At 38.7% G+C, this 17,000-nt stretch overlaps 15 protein-coding genes across 15 annotated transcripts; 5 read left to right on the top strand and 10 right to left on the bottom strand.

Annotated features, from left to right (window-relative positions):
* Positions 1-509: 509 nt before the first annotated feature.
* On the bottom strand, positions 510-997 carry LOC140145629 (histone H2B.1, sperm-like). The gene has a single exon (XM_072167323.1). It carries the CDS (start codon positions 920-922, stop codon positions 545-547), a length of 378 nt encoding a protein of 125 aa, XP_072023424.1. The 5' UTR covers positions 923-997; the 3' UTR covers positions 510-544.
* A 303-nt stretch (positions 998-1,300) lies between these two features.
* LOC140145624 (late histone H2A.1-like) lies at positions 1,301-1,744 on the top strand. The gene has a single exon (XM_072167319.1). The coding sequence runs from the start codon at positions 1,376-1,378 to the stop codon at positions 1,742-1,744; it is 369 nt and encodes a 122-aa protein (XP_072023420.1). The 5' UTR covers positions 1,301-1,375.
* A 513-nt stretch (positions 1,745-2,257) lies between these two features.
* Positions 2,258-3,085, bottom strand: LOC140145617 (histone H1-like). Its single transcript, XM_072167311.1, has one exon. The coding sequence runs from the start codon at positions 3,061-3,063 to the stop codon at positions 2,443-2,445; it is 621 nt and encodes a 206-aa protein (XP_072023412.1). The 5' UTR covers positions 3,064-3,085; the 3' UTR covers positions 2,258-2,442.
* Positions 3,086-3,875: 790 nt separating this feature from the next.
* On the bottom strand, positions 3,876-4,377 carry LOC140145630 (histone H2B.1, sperm-like). Its single transcript, XM_072167325.1, has one exon. It carries the CDS (start codon positions 4,286-4,288, stop codon positions 3,911-3,913), a length of 378 nt encoding a protein of 125 aa, XP_072023426.1. The 5' UTR covers positions 4,289-4,377; the 3' UTR covers positions 3,876-3,910.
* A 366-nt stretch (positions 4,378-4,743) lies between these two features.
* Positions 4,744-5,112, top strand: LOC140145625 (late histone H2A.1-like). Its single transcript, XM_072167320.1, has one exon. The coding sequence runs from the start codon at positions 4,744-4,746 to the stop codon at positions 5,110-5,112; it is 369 nt and encodes a 122-aa protein (XP_072023421.1).
* Positions 5,113-5,626: 514 nt separating this feature from the next.
* Positions 5,627-6,454, bottom strand: LOC140145621 (uncharacterized). The gene has a single exon (XM_072167315.1). It carries the CDS (start codon positions 6,430-6,432, stop codon positions 5,812-5,814), a length of 621 nt encoding a protein of 206 aa, XP_072023416.1. The 5' UTR covers positions 6,433-6,454; the 3' UTR covers positions 5,627-5,811.
* Positions 6,455-7,251: 797 nt separating this feature from the next.
* On the bottom strand, positions 7,252-7,743 carry LOC140145628 (histone H2B.1, sperm-like). The gene has a single exon (XM_072167322.1). The coding sequence runs from the start codon at positions 7,652-7,654 to the stop codon at positions 7,277-7,279; it is 378 nt and encodes a 125-aa protein (XP_072023423.1). The 5' UTR covers positions 7,655-7,743; the 3' UTR covers positions 7,252-7,276.
* A 194-nt stretch (positions 7,744-7,937) lies between these two features.
* On the top strand, positions 7,938-8,478 carry LOC140145623 (late histone H2A.1-like). Its single transcript, XM_072167318.1, has one exon. The coding sequence runs from the start codon at positions 8,110-8,112 to the stop codon at positions 8,476-8,478; it is 369 nt and encodes a 122-aa protein (XP_072023419.1). The 5' UTR covers positions 7,938-8,109.
* Positions 8,479-8,991: 513 nt separating this feature from the next.
* Positions 8,992-9,819, bottom strand: LOC140145616 (uncharacterized). The gene has a single exon (XM_072167310.1). It carries the CDS (start codon positions 9,795-9,797, stop codon positions 9,177-9,179), a length of 621 nt encoding a protein of 206 aa, XP_072023411.1. The 5' UTR covers positions 9,798-9,819; the 3' UTR covers positions 8,992-9,176.
* Positions 9,820-10,629: 810 nt separating this feature from the next.
* On the bottom strand, positions 10,630-11,174 carry LOC140145627 (histone H2B.1, sperm-like). The gene has a single exon (XM_072167321.1). It carries the CDS (start codon positions 11,040-11,042, stop codon positions 10,665-10,667), a length of 378 nt encoding a protein of 125 aa, XP_072023422.1. The 5' UTR covers positions 11,043-11,174; the 3' UTR covers positions 10,630-10,664.
* Positions 11,175-11,496: 322 nt separating this feature from the next.
* Positions 11,497-11,865, top strand: LOC140145631 (late histone H2A.1-like). Its single transcript, XM_072167326.1, has one exon. The coding sequence runs from the start codon at positions 11,497-11,499 to the stop codon at positions 11,863-11,865; it is 369 nt and encodes a 122-aa protein (XP_072023427.1).
* A 698-nt stretch (positions 11,866-12,563) lies between these two features.
* On the bottom strand, positions 12,564-13,209 carry LOC140145622 (uncharacterized). The gene has a single exon (XM_072167316.1). The coding sequence runs from the start codon at positions 13,185-13,187 to the stop codon at positions 12,564-12,566; it is 624 nt and encodes a 207-aa protein (XP_072023417.1). The 5' UTR covers positions 13,188-13,209.
* Positions 13,210-14,015: 806 nt separating this feature from the next.
* Positions 14,016-14,493, bottom strand: LOC140145619 (histone H2B.1, sperm-like). Its single transcript, XM_072167313.1, has one exon. It carries the CDS (start codon positions 14,416-14,418, stop codon positions 14,041-14,043), a length of 378 nt encoding a protein of 125 aa, XP_072023414.1. The 5' UTR covers positions 14,419-14,493; the 3' UTR covers positions 14,016-14,040.
* A 379-nt stretch (positions 14,494-14,872) lies between these two features.
* On the top strand, positions 14,873-15,241 carry LOC140145620 (late histone H2A.1-like). Its single transcript, XM_072167314.1, has one exon. It carries the CDS (start codon positions 14,873-14,875, stop codon positions 15,239-15,241), a length of 369 nt encoding a protein of 122 aa, XP_072023415.1.
* A 510-nt stretch (positions 15,242-15,751) lies between these two features.
* Positions 15,752-16,558, bottom strand: LOC140145618 (uncharacterized). The gene has a single exon (XM_072167312.1). It carries the CDS (start codon positions 16,555-16,557, stop codon positions 15,937-15,939), a length of 621 nt encoding a protein of 206 aa, XP_072023413.1. The 5' UTR covers position 16,558; the 3' UTR covers positions 15,752-15,936.
* Between the last annotated feature and the right edge of the window lie 442 nt (positions 16,559-17,000).

Raw genomic sequence — 17,000 nt, 5'->3', positions numbered from 1 at the left:
TTTATTTATTTATTTATTTATTTATTTATTTATCTATTTATTTACAATAATAAGTATGTCATTAACAAAGAGAAGAGTTCTCAATACTTTTAACAAGTAGGCCTATATAGAGCTATTATAAAATGATAGGCCTACAATTTAGTGGTTTAGTGCACTACTTCATTTATATTGGGCTACTCTGAGGCAAATGCTCAAAAGATACACTATTTATTTATTTTTCTATTAGTTATTTACATGGTATTTGAACAAAATTACTGACACACTACCTTCTTGTTAACCTATGCGTTGCTCTTTTTTTTTAAAAGTATGACTAGGGCTAATGTGAACTACAAACAAATTACCGGTAACAAATTATGAAAAAAAATCTGCATCTACACGTGTAAAAAAAATGAATTTTTAAATCACATTAACACATAGACGTTTAAGACAAGACTTAATATTTAATTTATAATCTAAAATTGTGACAACACAAATCATTCTCTCTTTTAGGACTTCTTGGTGGCTCTGAAAAGAGCCGTTTGGTTTTAAAGATGCCTGTCACATTTTACCTGGAAGTGGTGTATTTAGTGACGGCTTTGGTACCCTCGCTAACCGCGTGCTTGGCCAGTTCTCCAGGCAGGAGAAGGCGGACAGCAGTCTGCACTTCACGGCTGCTGATGGTGCGACGTCTGTTGTACTGTGCAAGGCGAGATGCTTCACCAGCAATGCGTTCAAAGATATCGTTCACAAAGCTGTTCATGATGCTCATGGCACGGCTGGAAATACCAGTGTCAGGATGAACTTGCTTCAGTACCTTGTAGATGTAGATTCCGTAGCTTTCTCGTCTACGGCGGCGACGCCTGGCAGCACGCTTTCCCTTGCGACGTGGGCTGCCAGCTCTCTTGGCTCCTTTTCCACTTCTTGTCGGACTTTTGGGAGGCATTTTACTTGTCTCAAAAGGCACAAATTTCAATTTTCAACTGAAACATAAAATCAGCAATTGCCGGCAACGCGGGTATTCTCGTTTTTATATGCTGGCACAGGGATCTTGAGCTAGATAACTTTCAACCAATCAGAGGGTCGCTCGGTTCAACTAATTTTTAATTGGACGATATCTTTATGGCTGCCGCTGGTCAGATCCATCAAAGTTTTAGTTTTTCTCCGTATATTTGGCGCGTTGTTTGCGAACCAATCAAAAATTAAATACGCAAATAATTATTTTATTGGTTGAAAGATTTATTCTTTTGACCAATCCACGTCAATCTTTTTATTCTTTAACGTTTCAGGATCCTTTTTTGAGATCCTGAAACAAATTCGGGGTATGGTATAAAACAAACTTTGTCACCGATCGATTACGTTTGCATCATCATTGCAGTGTTTTGATAAAGGTGTGAAAATGTCTGGTCGTGGTAAAGGAAAAGCAAAGAGCAAGGCTAGGAGCCGATCTAGCAGAGCTGGGTTGCAATTCCCAGTGGGTCGTGTTCACCGTTTCTTGCGGAAAGGTAACTACTCAGAGCGGGTGGGTGCCGGTGCCCCTGTTTATCTGGCTGCCGTGATGGAATATTTAACGGCAGAAATTCTGGAATTGGCAGGCAACGCAGCTCGAGACAACAAGAAGTCCAGGATCAACCCACGTCATTTGCAGCTAGCCGTTCGCAACGACGAAGAACTGAACAGGCTGCTAGGTGGAGTGACCATTGCCCAAGGAGGTGTACTACCCAACATTCAGGCTGTACTCCTTCCAAAACGTACCAAGTCCAAGTAAACCCTCTTAGTTGGATTAAACCAAACGGCTCTTTTCAGAGCCACCACATACAAAAAAGAGAAATGATTCTTATGTCAGACATGTAAAGAAGGTGAAAAGATATTGAAAATGTTGAATCTCTTTTTCTAAATACATGACGTACTCATTTTCAAAATTCTATTTTGTTCGTTGAGATTAACCATGTTTAATGGTGGCAATCATGGAACATGAACATTATTGATAGCGTTTATTATTTTCAAACATTTTTTTTGTCTGCATTTAATACTTCATTCCATTTTGTTCTTTTCAGTTCACTAAAAGTTAATTGATCATATAAATAAAACAACATGATAGGCCTACTCCCTAACTATAAACGTATACTACAATAAAATGAATAAATTTACAATAATTATAATGATCTTATGAAAATTAGAGTAGACCTTTTGGAAGTTTCAAAATTAATATTGTAGGCCTATCTAATTGTGTGTATTTTTAAACCAAAATATTAGAAAATTTTAGTTGAAAATGCGCGTCTCTCTGAAAACATGGCCTACATGTTTGCTATATTTTGTTATTTTGTATCCTCTGATTTAAATTTGAACATCGGATCATCAAATGAACATGATGAATAGGTTTTAGGACAGTGGGTCATTGCTCTTTTAGATGAATTGGTGGCTCTGAAAAGAGCCGTTGGGTTTTTTTTATGGCTGATAAAAGATCTACTTCTTTGCCGAAGTTCTCTTTGCTGCCTTCTTCTTAGGTGAAGACTTCCTCTTTGGCTTTGTCTTCCTCGCTTTCTTGGACGCAGCCTTCTTCTTTGGTGCTGCTCTCTTCTTTGGCTTAGCCGATTTCTTGGTAGCTTTCTTCTTCGGCTTCTTGGCCTTCTTCTTTGTGGCTCTCTTTGCCGCCTTGGCTGCTCGTTTTGCCTTCTTTGCTGCAGTTTTCTTCGCTCTTGATGCTGCTCTCTTGGCCTTTCTCTTTTGGACAGCTGCCTTTTTTTTTTTTTTTTCCTTGGCTCTCTTGGCTTTAGCTTGTGCAGCATCCGGACTCCTTTTACCCAGACGGAATGAACCGCTCGCTCCTTTTCCCTTGACCTGCACTAGCGTACCCTTGGCTACACCGTTGCGAATGGCGGCCTTGATGAAGGAATTCAATTTGGCTACATCGCATTTGTAATTGGCAGCGATGTATTTCTTGATTGCTGGAAGAGAAGAACCACCTCTTTCCTTCAAGCCAGCGATTGCAGCTTGCACCATGGCAGCACATGTTGGGTGTGAGCTAACTGCTTTTCTTGCCCTTTTCTTGGGCGATTTCTTTGGAGATTTTCTCGGCGAACCCATTTTGCTCTCAATATCCGTATGACTCGGTGCCAGAAACTAAAGAGCAACTTGTTTTATATTTCATACGGGATCGTAAATAGGATCCTAGCAAGTATCAAGAGGTGATTGGTTGATTATTTACCGCCGATTGACCAATGACAAAATTACTGAATTCTCATTGGTGGGAAGTTGTGAAATGCAACATGATAATGGTTACAAGGATGGCTGTGCTTTTTGTGGCATTGAACAAAAACACACACATTATTTTAATGTATTTATTTATTTATATTTATTTATTTATTTATTTATTTATTTATTTATTTATTTATTTATTTATTTATTTATTTATTTATTTATCTATTTATTTACAATAATAAAGTATGTCATTAACAAAGAGAAGAGTTCTCAATACTTTTAACAAGTAGGCCTATATAGAGCTATTATAAAATGATAGGCCTACAATTTAGTGGTTTAGTGCACTACTTCATTTATATTGGGCTACTCTGAGGCAAATGCTCAAAAGATACACTATTTATTTATTTTTCTATTAGTTATTTACATGGTATTTGAACAAAATTACTGACACACTACCTTCTTGTTAACCTATGCGTTGCTCTTTTTTTTAAAAGTATGACTAGGGCTAATGTGAACTACAAACAAATTACCGGTAACAAATTATGAAAAAAAATCTGCATCTACACGTGTAAAAAAAATGAATTTTTAAATCACATTAACACATAGACGTTTAAGACAAGACTTAATATTTAATTTATAATCTAAAATTGTGACAACACAAATCATTCTCTCTTTTAGGACTTCTTGGTGGCTCTGAAAAGAGCCGTTTGGTTTTAAAGATGCCTGTCACATTTTACCTGGAAGTGGTGTATTTAGTGACGGCTTTGGTACCCTCGCTAACCGCGTGCTTGGCCAGTTCTCCAGGCAGGAGAAGGCGGACAGCAGTCTGCACTTCACGGCTGCTGATGGTGCGACGTCTGTTGTACTGTGCAAGGCGAGATGCTTCACCAGCAATGCGTTCAAAGATATCGTTCACAAAGCTGTTCATGATGCTCATGGCACGGCTGGAAATACCAGTGTCAGGATGAACTTGCTTCAGTACCTTGTAGATGTAGATTCCGTAGCTTTCTCGTCTACGGCGGCGACGCCTGGCAGCACGCTTTCCCTTGCGACGTGGGCTGCCAGCTCTCTTGGCTCCTTTTCCACTTCTTGTCGGACTTTTGGGAGGCATTTTACTTGTCTCAAAAGGCACAAATTTCAATTTTCAACTGAAACATAAAATCAGCAATTGCCGGCAACGCGGGTATTCTCGTTTTTATATGCTGGCACAGGGATCTTGAGCTAGATAACTTTCAACCAATCAGAGGGTCGCTCGGTTCAACTAAATTTTTGATTGGACGATATCTTTATGGCTGCCGCTGGTCAGATCCATCAAAGTTTTTAGTTTTTCTCCGTATATTTGGCGCGTTGTTTGCGAACCAATCAAAAAATTAAATACGCAAATAATTATTTTATTGGTTGAAAGATTTATTCTTTTGACCAATCCACGTCAATCTTTTTTATTCTTTAACGTTTCAGGATCCTTTTTGAGATCCTGAAACAAATTCGGGTATGGTATAAAACAAACTTTGTCACCGATCGATTACGTTTGCATCATCATTGCAGTGTTTTGATAAAGGTGTGAAAATGTCTGGTCGTGGTAAAGGAAAAGCAAAGAGCAAGGCTAGGAGCCGATCTAGCAGAGCTGGGTTGCAATTCCCAGTGGGTCGTGTTCACCGTTTCTTGCGGAAAGGTAACTACTCAGAGCGGGTGGGTGCCGGTGCCCCTGTTTATCTGGCTGCCGTGATGGAATATTTAACGGCAGAAATTCTGGAATTGGCAGGCAACGCAGCTCGAGACAACAAGAAGTCCAGGATCAACCCACGTCATTTGCAGCTAGCCGTTCGCAACGACGAAGAACTGAACAGGCTGCTAGGTGGAGTGACCATTGCCCAAGGAGGTGTACTACCCAACATTCAGGCTGTACTCCTTCCAAAACGTACCAAGTCCAAGTAAACCCTCTTAGTTGGATTAAACCAAACGGCTCTTTTCAGAGCCACCACATACAAAAAAAAGAGAAATGATTCTTATGTCAGACATGTAAAGAAGGTGAAAAGATATTGAAAATGTTGAATCTCTTTTTTTTAAATACATGACGTACTCATTTTCAAAATTCTATTTTGTTCGTTGAGATTAACCATGTTTAATGGTGGCAATCATGGAACATGAACATTATTGATAGCGTTTATTATTTTCAAACATTTTTTGTCTGCATTTAATACTTCATTCCATTTTGTTCTTTTCAGTTCACTAAAAGTTAATTGATCATATAAATAAAACAACATGATAGGCCTACTCCCTAACTATAAACGTATACTACAATAAAATGAATAAATTTACAATAATTATAATGATCTTATGAAAATTAGAGTAGACCTTTTGGAAGTTTCAAAATTAATATTGTAGGCCTATCTAATTGTGTGTATTTTTAAACCAAAATATTAGAAAATTTTAGTTGAAAATGCGCGTCTCTCTGAAAACATGGCCTACATGTTTGCTATATTTTGTTATTTTGTATCCTCTGATTTAAATTTGAACATCGGATCATCAAATGAACATGATGAATAGGTTTTAGGACAGTGGGTCATTGCTCTTTTAGATGAATTGGTGGCTCTGAAAAGAGCCGTTGGGTTTTTTTTATGGCTGATAAAAGATCTACTTCTTTGCCGAAGTTCTCTTTGCTGCCTTCTTCTTAGGTGAAGACTTCCTCTTTGGCTTTGTCTTCCTCGCTTTCTTGGACGCAGCCTTCTTCTTTGGTGCTGCTCTCTTCTTTGGCTTAGCCGATTTCTTGGTAGCTTTCTTCTTCGGCTTCTTGGCCTTCTTCTTTGTGGCTCTCTTTGCCGCCTTGGCTGCTCGTTTTGCCTTCTTTGCTGCAGTTTTCTTCGCTCTTGATGCTGCTCTCTTGGCCCTTCTCTTTTGGACAGCTGCCTTTTTGCGTTGTGCTGCCTTGGCTCTCTTGGCTTTAGCTTGTGCAGCATCCGGACTCCTTTTACCCAGACGGAATGAACCGCTCGCTCCTTTTCCCTTGACCTGCACTAGCGTACCCTTGGCTACACCGTTGCGAATGGCGGCCTTGATGAAGGAATTCAATTTGGCTACATCGCATTTGTAATTGGCAGCGATGTATTTCTTGATTGCTGGAAGAGAAGAACCACCTCTTTCCTTCAAGCCAGCGATTGCAGCTTGCACCATGGCAGCACATGTTGGGTGTGAGCTAACTGCTTTTCTTGCCCTTTTCTTGGGCGATTTCTTTGGAGATTTTCTCGGCGAACCCATTTTGCTCTCAATATCCGTATGACTCGGTGCCAGAAACTAAAGAGCAACTTGTTTTATATTTCATACGGGATCGTAAATAGGATCCTAGCAAGTATCAAGAGGTGATTGGTTGATTATTTACCGCCGATTGACCAATGACAAAATTACTGAATTCTCATTGGTGGGAAGTTGTGAAATGCAACATGATAATGGTTACAAGGATGGCTGTGCTTTTTGTGGCATTGAACAAAAAACACACACATTATTTTAATGTATTTATTTATTTATTTATTTATTTATTTATTTATTTATTTATTTATTTATTTATTTATTTATTTATTTATTTATTTATCTATTTATTTACAATAATAAAGTATGTCATTAACAAAGAGAAGAGTTCTCAATACTTTTTTAACAAGTAGGCCTATATAGAGCTATTATAAAATGATAGGCCTACAATTTAGTGGTTTAGTGCACTACTTCATTTATATTGGGCTACTCTGAGGCAAATGCTCAAAAGATACACTATTTATTTATTTTTCTATTAGTTATTTACATGGTATTTGAACAAAATTACTGACACACTACCTTCTTGTTAACCTATGCGTTGCTCTTTTTTTTTAAAAGTATGACTAGGGCTAATGTGTACTACAAACAAATTACCGGTAACAAATTATGAAAAAAATCTGCATCTACACGTGTAAAAAAAATGAATTTTTTTATCATATTAACACATAGACGTTTAAGACAAGACTTAATATTTAATTTATAATCTAAAATTGTGACAACACAAATCATTCTCTCTTTTAGGACTTCTTGGTGGCTCTGAAAAGAGCCGTTTGGTTTTAAAGATGCCTGTCACATTTTACCTGGAAGTGGTGTATTTAGTGACGGCTTTGGTACCCTCGCTAACCGCGTGCTTGGCCAGTTCTCCAGGCAGGAGAAGGCGGACAGCAGTCTGCACTTCACGGCTGCTGATGGTGCGACGTCTGTTGTACTGTGCAAGGCGAGATGCTTCACCAGCAATGCGTTCAAAGATATCGTTCACAAAGCTGTTCATGATGCTCATGGCACGGCTGGAAATACCAGTGTCAGGATGAACTTGCTTCAGTACCTTGTAGATGTAGATTCCGTAGCTTTCTCGTCTACGGCGGCGACGCCTGGCAGCACGCTTTCCCTTGCGACGTGGGCTGCCAGCTCTCTTGGCTCCTTTTCCACTTCTTGTCGGACTTTTGGGAGGCATTTTACTTGTCTCAAAAGGCACAAATTTCAATTTTCAACTGAAACATAAAATCAGCAATTGCCGGCAACGCGGGTATTCTCGTTTTTATATGCTGGCACAGGGATCTTGAGCTAGATAACTTTCAACCAATCAGAGGGTCGCTCGGTTCAACTAATTTTTTTTTTGGACGATATCTTTATGGCTGCCGCTGGTCAGATCCATCAAAGTTTTTAGTTTTCTCCGTATATTTGGCGCGTTGTTTGCGAACCAATCAAAAAATTAAATACGCAAATAATTATTTTATTGGTTGAAAGATTTATTCTTTTGACCAATCCACGTCAATCTTTTTATTCTTTAACGTTTCAGGATCCTTTTTTGAGATCCTGAAACAAATTCGGGGTATGGTATAAAACAAACTTTGTCACCGATCGATTACGTTTGCATCATCATTGCAGTGTTTTGATAAAGGTGTGAAAATGTCTGGTCGTGGTAAAGGAAAAGCAAAGAGCAAGGCTAGGAGCCGATCTAGCAGAGCTGGGTTGCAATTCCCAGTGGGTCGTGTTCACCGTTTCTTGCGGAAAGGTAACTACTCAGAGCGGGTGGGTGCCGGTGCCCCTGTTTATCTGGCTGCCGTGATGGAATATTTAACGGCAGAAATTCTGGAATTGGCAGGCAACGCAGCTCGAGACAACAAGAAGTCCAGGATCAACCCACGTCATTTGCAGCTAGCCGTTCGCAACGACGAAGAACTGAACAGGCTGCTAGGTGGAGTGACCATTGCCCAAGGAGGTGTACTACCCAACATTCAGGCTGTACTCCTTCCAAAACGTACCAAGTCCAAGTAAACCCTCTTAGTTGGATTAAACCAAACGGCTCTTTTCAGAGCCACCACATACAAAAAAGAGAAATGATTCTTATGTCAGACATGTAAAGAAGGTGAAAAGATATTGAAAATGTTGAATCTCTTTTTTCTAAATACATGACGTACTCATTTTCAAAATTCTATTTTGTTCGTTGAGATTAACCATGTTTAATGGTGGCAATCATGGAACATGAACATTATTGATAGCGTTTATTATTTTCAAACATTTTTTTGTCTGCATTTAATACTTCATTCCATTTTGTTCTTTTCAGTTCACTAAAAGTTAATTGATCATATAAATAAAACAACATGATAGGCCTACTCCCTAACTATAAACGTATACTACAATAAAATGAATAAATTTACAATAATTATAATGATCTTATGAAAATTAGAGTAGACCTTTTGGAAGTTTCAAAATTAATATTGTAGGCCTATCTAATTGTGTGTATTTTTAAACCAAAATATTAGAAAATTTTAGTTGAAAATGCGCGTCTCTCTGAAAACATGGCCTACATGTTTGCTATATTTTGTTATTTTGTATCCTCTGATTTAAATTTGAACATCGGATCATCAAATGAACATGATGAATAGGTTTTAGGACAGTGGGTCATTGCTCTTTTAGATGAATTGGTGGCTCTGAAAAGAGCCGTTGGGTTTTTTTTATGGCTGATAAAAGATCTACTTCTTTGCCGAAGTTCTCTTTGCTGCCTTCTTCTTAGGTGAAGACTTCCTCTTTGGCTTTGTCTTCCTCGCTTTCTTGGACGCAGCCTTCTTCTTTGGTGCTGCTCTCTTCTTTGGCTTAGCCGATTTCTTGGTAGCTTTCTTCTTCGGCTTCTTGGCCTTCTTCTTTGTGGCTCTCTTTGCCGCCTTGGCTGCTCGTTTTGCCTTCTTTGCTGCAGTTTTCTTCGCTCTTGATGCTGCTCTCTTGGCCTTTCTCTTTTGGACAGCTGCCTTTTTGCGTTGTGCTGCCTTGGCTCTCTTGGCTTTAGCTTGTGCAGCATCCGGACTCCTTTTACCCAGACGGAATGAACCGCTCGCTCCTTTTCCCTTGACCTGCACTAGCGTACCCTTGGCTACACCGTTGCGAATGGCGGCCTTGATGAAGGAATTCAATTTGGCTACATCGCATTTGTAATTGGCAGCGATGTATTTCTTGATTGCTGGAAGAGAAGAACCACCTCTTTCCTTCAAGCCAGCGATTGCAGCTTGCACCATGGCAGCACATGTTGGGTGTGAGCTAACTGCTTTTCTTGCCCTTTTCTTGGGCGATTTCTTTGGAGATTTTCTCGGCGAACCCATTTTGCTCTCAATATCCGTATGACTCGGTGCCAGAAACTAAAGAGCAACTTGTTTTATATTTCATACGGGATCGTAAATAGGATCCTAGCAAGTATCAAGAGGTGATTGGTTGATTATTTACCGCCGATTGACCAATGACAAAATTACTGAATTCTCATTGGTGGGAAGTTGTGAAATGCAACATGATAATGGTTACAAGGATGGCTGTGCTTTTGTGGCATTGAACAAAAAAACACACACATTATTTTAATGTATTTATTTATTTATTATTTATTTATTTATTTATTTATTTATTTATTTATTTATTTATTTATTTATTTATTTATTTATTTATTTATTTATTTATTTATATTTATTTATCTATTTATTTACAATAATAAAGTATGTCATTAACAAAGAGAAGAGTTCTCAATACTTTTAACAAGTAGGCCTATATAGAGCTATTATAAAATGATAGGCCTACAATTTAGTGGTTTAGTGCACTACTTCATTTATATTGGGCTACTCTGAGGCAAATGCTCAAAAGATACACTATTTATTTATTTTTCTATTAGTTATTTACATGGTATTTGAACAAAATTACTGACACACTACCTTCTTGTTAACCTATGCGTTGCTTTTTTTTAAAAGTATGACTAGGGCTAATGTGAACTACAAACAAATTACCGGTAACAAATTATGAAAAAAATCTGCATCTACACGTGTAAAAAAATGAATTTTTAAATCACATTAACACATAGACGTTTAAGACAAGACTTAATATTTAATTTATAATCTAAAATTGTGACAACACAAATCATTCTCTCTTTTAGGACTTCTTGGTGGCTCTGAAAAGAGCCGTTTGGTTTTAAAGATGCCTGTCACATTTTACCTGGAAGTGGTGTATTTAGTGACGGCTTTGGTACCCTCGCTAACCGCGTGCTTGGCCAGTTCTCCAGGCAGGAGAAGGCGGACAGCAGTCTGCACTTCACGGCTGCTGATGGTGCGACGTCTGTTGTACTGTGCAAGGCGAGATGCTTCACCAGCAATGCGTTCAAAGATATCGTTCACAAAGCTGTTCATGATGCTCATGGCACGGCTGGAAATACCAGTGTCAGGATGAACTTGCTTCAGTACCTTGTAGATGTAGATTCCGTAGCTTTCTCGTCTACGGCGGCGACGCCTGGCAGCACGCTTTCCCTTGCGACGTGGGCTGCCAGCTCTCTTGGCTCCTTTTCCACTTCTTGTCGGACTTTTGGGAGGCATTTTACTTGTCTCAAAAGGCACAAATTTCAATTTTCAACTGAAACATAAAATCAGCAATTGCCGGCAACGCGGGTATTCTCGTTTTTATATGCTGGCACAGGGATCTTGAGCTAGATAACTTTCAACCAATCAGAGGGTCGCTCGGTTCAACTAATTTTTTGATTGGACGATATCTTTATGGCTGCCGCTGGTCAGATCCATCAAAGTTTTAGTTTTTCTCCGTATATTTGGCGCGTTGTTTGCGAACCAATCAAAAATTAAATACGCAAATAATTATTTTATTGGTTGAAAGATTTATTCTTTTGACCAATCCACGTCAATCTTTTTATTCTTTAACGTTTCAGGATCCTTTTTTGAGATCCTGAAACAAATTCGAGGTATGGTATAAAACAAACTTTGTCACCGATCGATTACGTTTGCATCATCATTGCAGTGTTTTGATAAAGGTGTGAAAATGTCTGGTCGTGGTAAAGGAAAAGCAAAGAGCAAGGCTAGGAGCCGATCTAGCAGAGCTGGGTTGCAATTCCCAGGGGGTCGTGTTCACCGGTTCTTGCGGAAAGGTAACTACTCAGAGCGGGTGGGTGCCGGTGCCCCTGTTTATCTGGCTGCCGTGATGGAATATTTAACGGCAGAAATTCTGGAATTGGCAGGCAACGCAGCTCGAGACAACAAGAAGTCCAGGATCAACCCACGTCATTTGCAGCTAGCCGTTCGCAACGACGAAGAACTGAACAGGCTGCTAGGTGGAGTGACCATTGCCCAAGGAGGTGTACTACCCAACATTCAGGCTGTACTCCTTCCAAAACGTACCAAGTCCAAGTAAACCCTCTTAGTTGGATTAAACCAAACGGCTCTTTTCAGAGCCACCACATACAAAAAAGAGAAATGATTCTTATGTCAGACATGTAAAGAAGGTGAAAAGATATTGAAAATGTTGAATCTCTTTTTTCTAAATACATGACGTACTCATTTTCAAAATTCTATTTTGTTCGTTGAGATTAACCATGTTTAATGGTGGCAATCATGGAACATGAACATTATTGATAGCGTTTATTATTTTCAAACATTTTTTTGTCTGCATTTAATACTTCATTCCATTTTGTTCTTTTCAGTTCACTAAAAGTTAATTGATCATATAAATAAAACAACATGATAGGCCTACTCCCTAACTATAAACGTATACTACAATAAAATGAATAAATTTACAATAATTATAATGATCTTATGAAAATTAGAGTAGACCTTTTGGAAGTTTCAAAATTAATATTGTAGGCCTATCTAATTGTGTGTATTTTTAAACCAAAATATTAGAAAATTTTAGTTGAAAATGCGCGTCTCTCTGAAAACATGGCCTACATGTTTGCTATATTTTGTTATTTTGTATCCTCTGATTTAAATTTGAACATCGGATCATCAAATGAACATGATGAATAGGTTTTAGGACAGTGGGTCATTGCTCTTTTAGATGAATTGGTGGCTCTGAAAAGAGCCGTTGGTTTTTTTTTATGGCTGATAAAAGATCTACTTCTTTGCCGAAGTTCTCTTTGCTGCTGCCTTCTTCTTAGGTGAAGACTTCCTCTTTGGCTTTGTCTTCCTCGCTTTCTTGGACGCAGCCTTCTTCTTTGGTGCTGCTCTCTTCTTTGGCTTAGCCGATTTCTTGGTAGCTTTCTTCTTCGGCTTCTTGGCCTTCTTCTTTGTGGCTCTCTTTGCCGCCTTGGCTGCTCGTTTTGCCTTCTTTGCTGCAGTTTTCTTCGCTCTTGATGCTGCTCTCTTGGCCTTTCTCTTTTGGACAGCTGCCTTTTTGCGTTGTGCTGCCTTGGCTCTCTTGGCTTTAGCTTGTGCAGCATCCGGACTCCTTTTACCCAGACGGAATGAACCGCTCGCTCCTTTTCCCTTGACCTGCACTAGCGTACCCTTGGCTACACCGTTGCGAATGGCGGCCTTGATGAAGGAATTCAATTTGGCTACATCGCATTTGTAATTGGCAGCGATGTATTTCTTGATTGCTGGAAGAGAAGAACCACCTCTTTCCTTCAAGCCAGCGATTGCAGCTTGCACCATGGCAGCACATGTTGGGTGTGAGCTAACTGCTTTTCTTGCCCTTTTCTTGGGCGATTTCTTTGGAGATTTTCTCGGCGAACCCATTTTGCTCTCAATATCCGTATGACTCGGTGCCAGAAACTAAAGAGCAACTTGTTTTATATTTCATACGGGATCGTAAATAGGATCCTAGCAAGTATCAAGAGGTGATTGGTTGATTATTTACCGCCGATTGACCAATGACAAAATTACTGAATTCTCATTGGTGGGAAGTTGTGAAATGCAACATGATAATGGTTACAAGGATGGCTGTGCTTTTTGTGGCATTGAACAAAAAAACACACATTATTTTAATGTATTTATTTATTTATTTATTTATTTATTTATTTATTTATTTATTTATTTATTTATTTATTTATTTATTTATTTATTTATTTATTTATTTATCTATTTATTTACAATAATAAAGTATGTCATTAACAAAGAGAAGAGTTCTCAATACTTTTAACAAGTAGGCCTATATAGAGCTATTATAAAATGATAGGCCTACAATTTAGTGGTTTAGTGCACTACTTCATTTATATTGGGCTACTCTGAGGCAAATGCTCAAAAGATACACTATTTATTTATTTTTCTATTAGTTATTTACATGGTATTTGAACAAAATTACTGACACACTACCTTCTTGTTAACCTATGCGTTGCTCTTTTTTTAAAAGTATGACTAGGGCTAATGTGAACTACAAACAAATTACCGGTAACAAATTATGAAAAAAAATCTGCATCTACACGTGTAAAAAAAAATGAATTTTTAAATCACATTAACACATAGACGTTTAAGACAAGACTTAATATTTAATTTATAATCTAAAATTGTGACAACACAAATCATTCTCTCTTTTAGGACTTCTTGGTGGCTCTGAAAAGAGCCGTTTGGTTTTAAAGATGCCTGTCACATTTTACCTGGAAGTGGTGTATTTAGTGACGGCTTTGGTACCCTCGCTAACCGCGTGCTTGGCCAGTTCTCCAGGCAGGAGAAGGCGGACAGCAGTCTGCACTTCACGGCTGCTGATGGTGCGACGTCTGTTGTACTGTGCAAGGCGAGATGCTTCACCAGCAATGCGTTCAAAGATATCGTTCACAAAGCTGTTCATGATGCTCATGGCACGGCTGGAAATACCAGTGTCAGGATGAACTTGCTTCAGTACCTTGTAGATGTAGATTCCGTAGCTTTCTCGTCTACGGCGGCGACGCCTGGCAGCACGCTTTCCCTTGCGACGTGGGCTGCCAGCTCTCTTGGCTCCTTTTCCACTTCTTGTCGGACTTTTGGGAGGCATTTTACTTGTCTCAAAAGGCACAAATTTCAATTTTCAACTGAAACATAAAATCAGCAATTGCCGGCAACGCGGGTATTCTCGTTTTTATATGCTGGCACAGGGATCTTGAGCTAGATAACTTTCAACCAATCAGAGGGTCGCTCGGTTCAACTAATTTTTGATTGGACGATATCTTTATGGCTGCCGCTGGTCAGATCCATCAAAGTTTTTAGTTTTTCTCCGTATATTTGGCGCGTTGTTTGCGAACCAATCAAAAAATTAAATACGCAAATAATTATTTTATTGGTTGAAAGATTTATTCTTTTGACCAATCCACGTCAATCTTTTTATTCTTTAACGTTTCAGGATCCTTTTTGAGATCCTGAAACAAATTCGAGGTATGGTATAAAACAAACTTTGTCACCGATCGATTACGTTTGCATCATCATTGCAGTGTTTTGATAAAGGTGTGAAAATGTCTGGTCGTGGTAAAGGAAAAGCAAAGAGCAAGGCTAGGAGCCGATCTAGCAGAGCTGGGTTGCAATTCCCAGTGGGTCGTGTTCACCGTTTCTTGCGGAAAGGTAACTACTCAGAGCGGGTGGGTGCCGGTGCCCCTGTTTATCTGGCTGCCGTGATGGAATATTTAACGGCAGAAATTCTGGAATTGGCAGGCAACGCAGCTCGAGACAACAAGAAGTCCAGGATCAACCCACGTCATTTGCAGCTAGCCGTTCGCAACGACGAAGAACTGAACAGGCTGCTAGGTGGAGTGACCATTGCCCAAGGAGGTGTACTACCCAACATTCAGGCTGTACTCCTTCCAAAACGTACCAAGTCCAAGTAAACCCTCTTAGTTGGATTAAACCAAACGGCTCTTTTCAGAGCCACCACATACAAAAAAGAGAAATGATTCTTATGTCAGACATGTAAAGAAGGTGAAAAGATATTGAAAATGTTGAATCTCTTTTTCTTAATACATGACGTACTCATTTTCAAAATTCTATTTTGTTCGTTGAGATTAACCATGTTTAATGGTGGCAATCATGGAACATGAACATTATTGATAGTGTTTATTATTTTCAAACATTTTTTGTCTGCATTTAATACTTCATTCCATTTTGTTCTTTTCAGTTCACTAAAAGTTAATTGATCATATAAATAAAACAACATGATAGGCCTACTCCTAACTATAAACGTATACTACAATAAAATGAATAAATTTACAATAATTATAATGATCTTATGAAAATTAGAGTAGACCTTTTGGAAGTTTCAAAATTAATATTGTAGGCCTATCTAATTGTGTGTATTTTTAAACCAAAATATTAGAAAATTTTAGTTGAAAATGCGCGTCTCTCTGAAAACATGGCCTACATGTTTGCTATATTTTGTTATTTTGTATCCTCTGATTTAAATTTGAACATCGGATCATCAAATGAACATGATGAATAGGTTTTAGGACAGTGGGTCATTGCTCTTTTAGATGAATTGGTGGCTCTGAAAAGAGCCGTTGGGTTTTTTTTATGGCTGATAAAAGATCTACTTCTTTGCCGAAGTTCTCTTTGCTGCCTTCTTCTTAGGTGAAGACTTCCTCTTTGGCTTTGTCTTCCTCGCTTTCTTGGACGCAGCCTTCTTCTTTGGTGCTGCTCTCTTCTTTGGCTTAGCCGATTTCTTGGTAGCTTTCTTCTTCGGCTTCTTGGCCTTCTTCTTTGTGGCTCTCTTTGCCGCCTTGGCTGCTCGTTTTGCCTTCTTTGCTGCAGTTTTCTTCGCTCTTGATGCTGCTCTCTTGGCCTTTCTCTTTTGGACAGCTGCCTTTTTGCGTTGTGCTGCCTTGGCTCTCTTGGCTTTAGCTTGTGCAGCATCCGGACTCCTTTTACCCAGACGGAATGAACCGCTCGCTCCTTTTCCCTTGACCTGCACTAGCGTACCCTTGGCTACACCGTTGCGAATGGCGGCCTTGATGAAGGAATTCAATTTGGCTACATCGCATTTGTAATTGGCAGCGATGTATTTCTTGATTGCTGGAAGAGAAGAACCACCTCTTTCCTTCAAGCCAGCGATTGCAGCTTGCACCATGGCAGCACATGTTGGGTGTGAGCTAACTGCTTTTCTTGCCCTTTTCTTGGGCGATTTCTTTGGAGATTTTCTCGGCGAACCCATTTTGCTCTCAATATCCGTATGACTCGGTGCCAGAAACTAAACAACTTGTTTTATATTTCATACGGGATCGTAAATAGGATCCTAGCAAGTATCAAGAGGTGATTGGTTGATTATTTACCGCCGATTGACCAATGACAAAATTACTGAATTCTCATTGGTGGGAAGTTGTGAAATGCAACATGATAATGGTTACAAGGATGGCTGTGCTTTTTGTGGCATTGAACAAAAAACACACACATTATTTTAATGTATTTATTTATTTATTTATTTATTTATTTATTTATTTATTTATTTATTTATTTATTTATTTACTTATTTATTTATTTATTTATTTATCTATTTATTTACAATAATAAAGTATGTCATTAACAAAGAGAAGAGTTCTCAATACTTTTAACAAGTAGGCCTATATAGAGCTATTATAAAATGATAGGCCTACAATT

The sequence above is a fragment of the Amphiura filiformis genome, unplaced genomic scaffold (assembly GCF_039555335.1).
Source record: "Amphiura filiformis unplaced genomic scaffold, Afil_fr2py scaffold_482, whole genome shotgun sequence".
In the NCBI taxonomy this organism is placed as follows: domain Eukaryota; kingdom Metazoa; phylum Echinodermata; class Ophiuroidea; order Amphilepidida; family Amphiuridae; genus Amphiura; species Amphiura filiformis.
The sequence above is the reverse complement of the archived record's forward strand: the minus strand, read 5'-3'. Positions and strand labels throughout refer to the sequence as shown.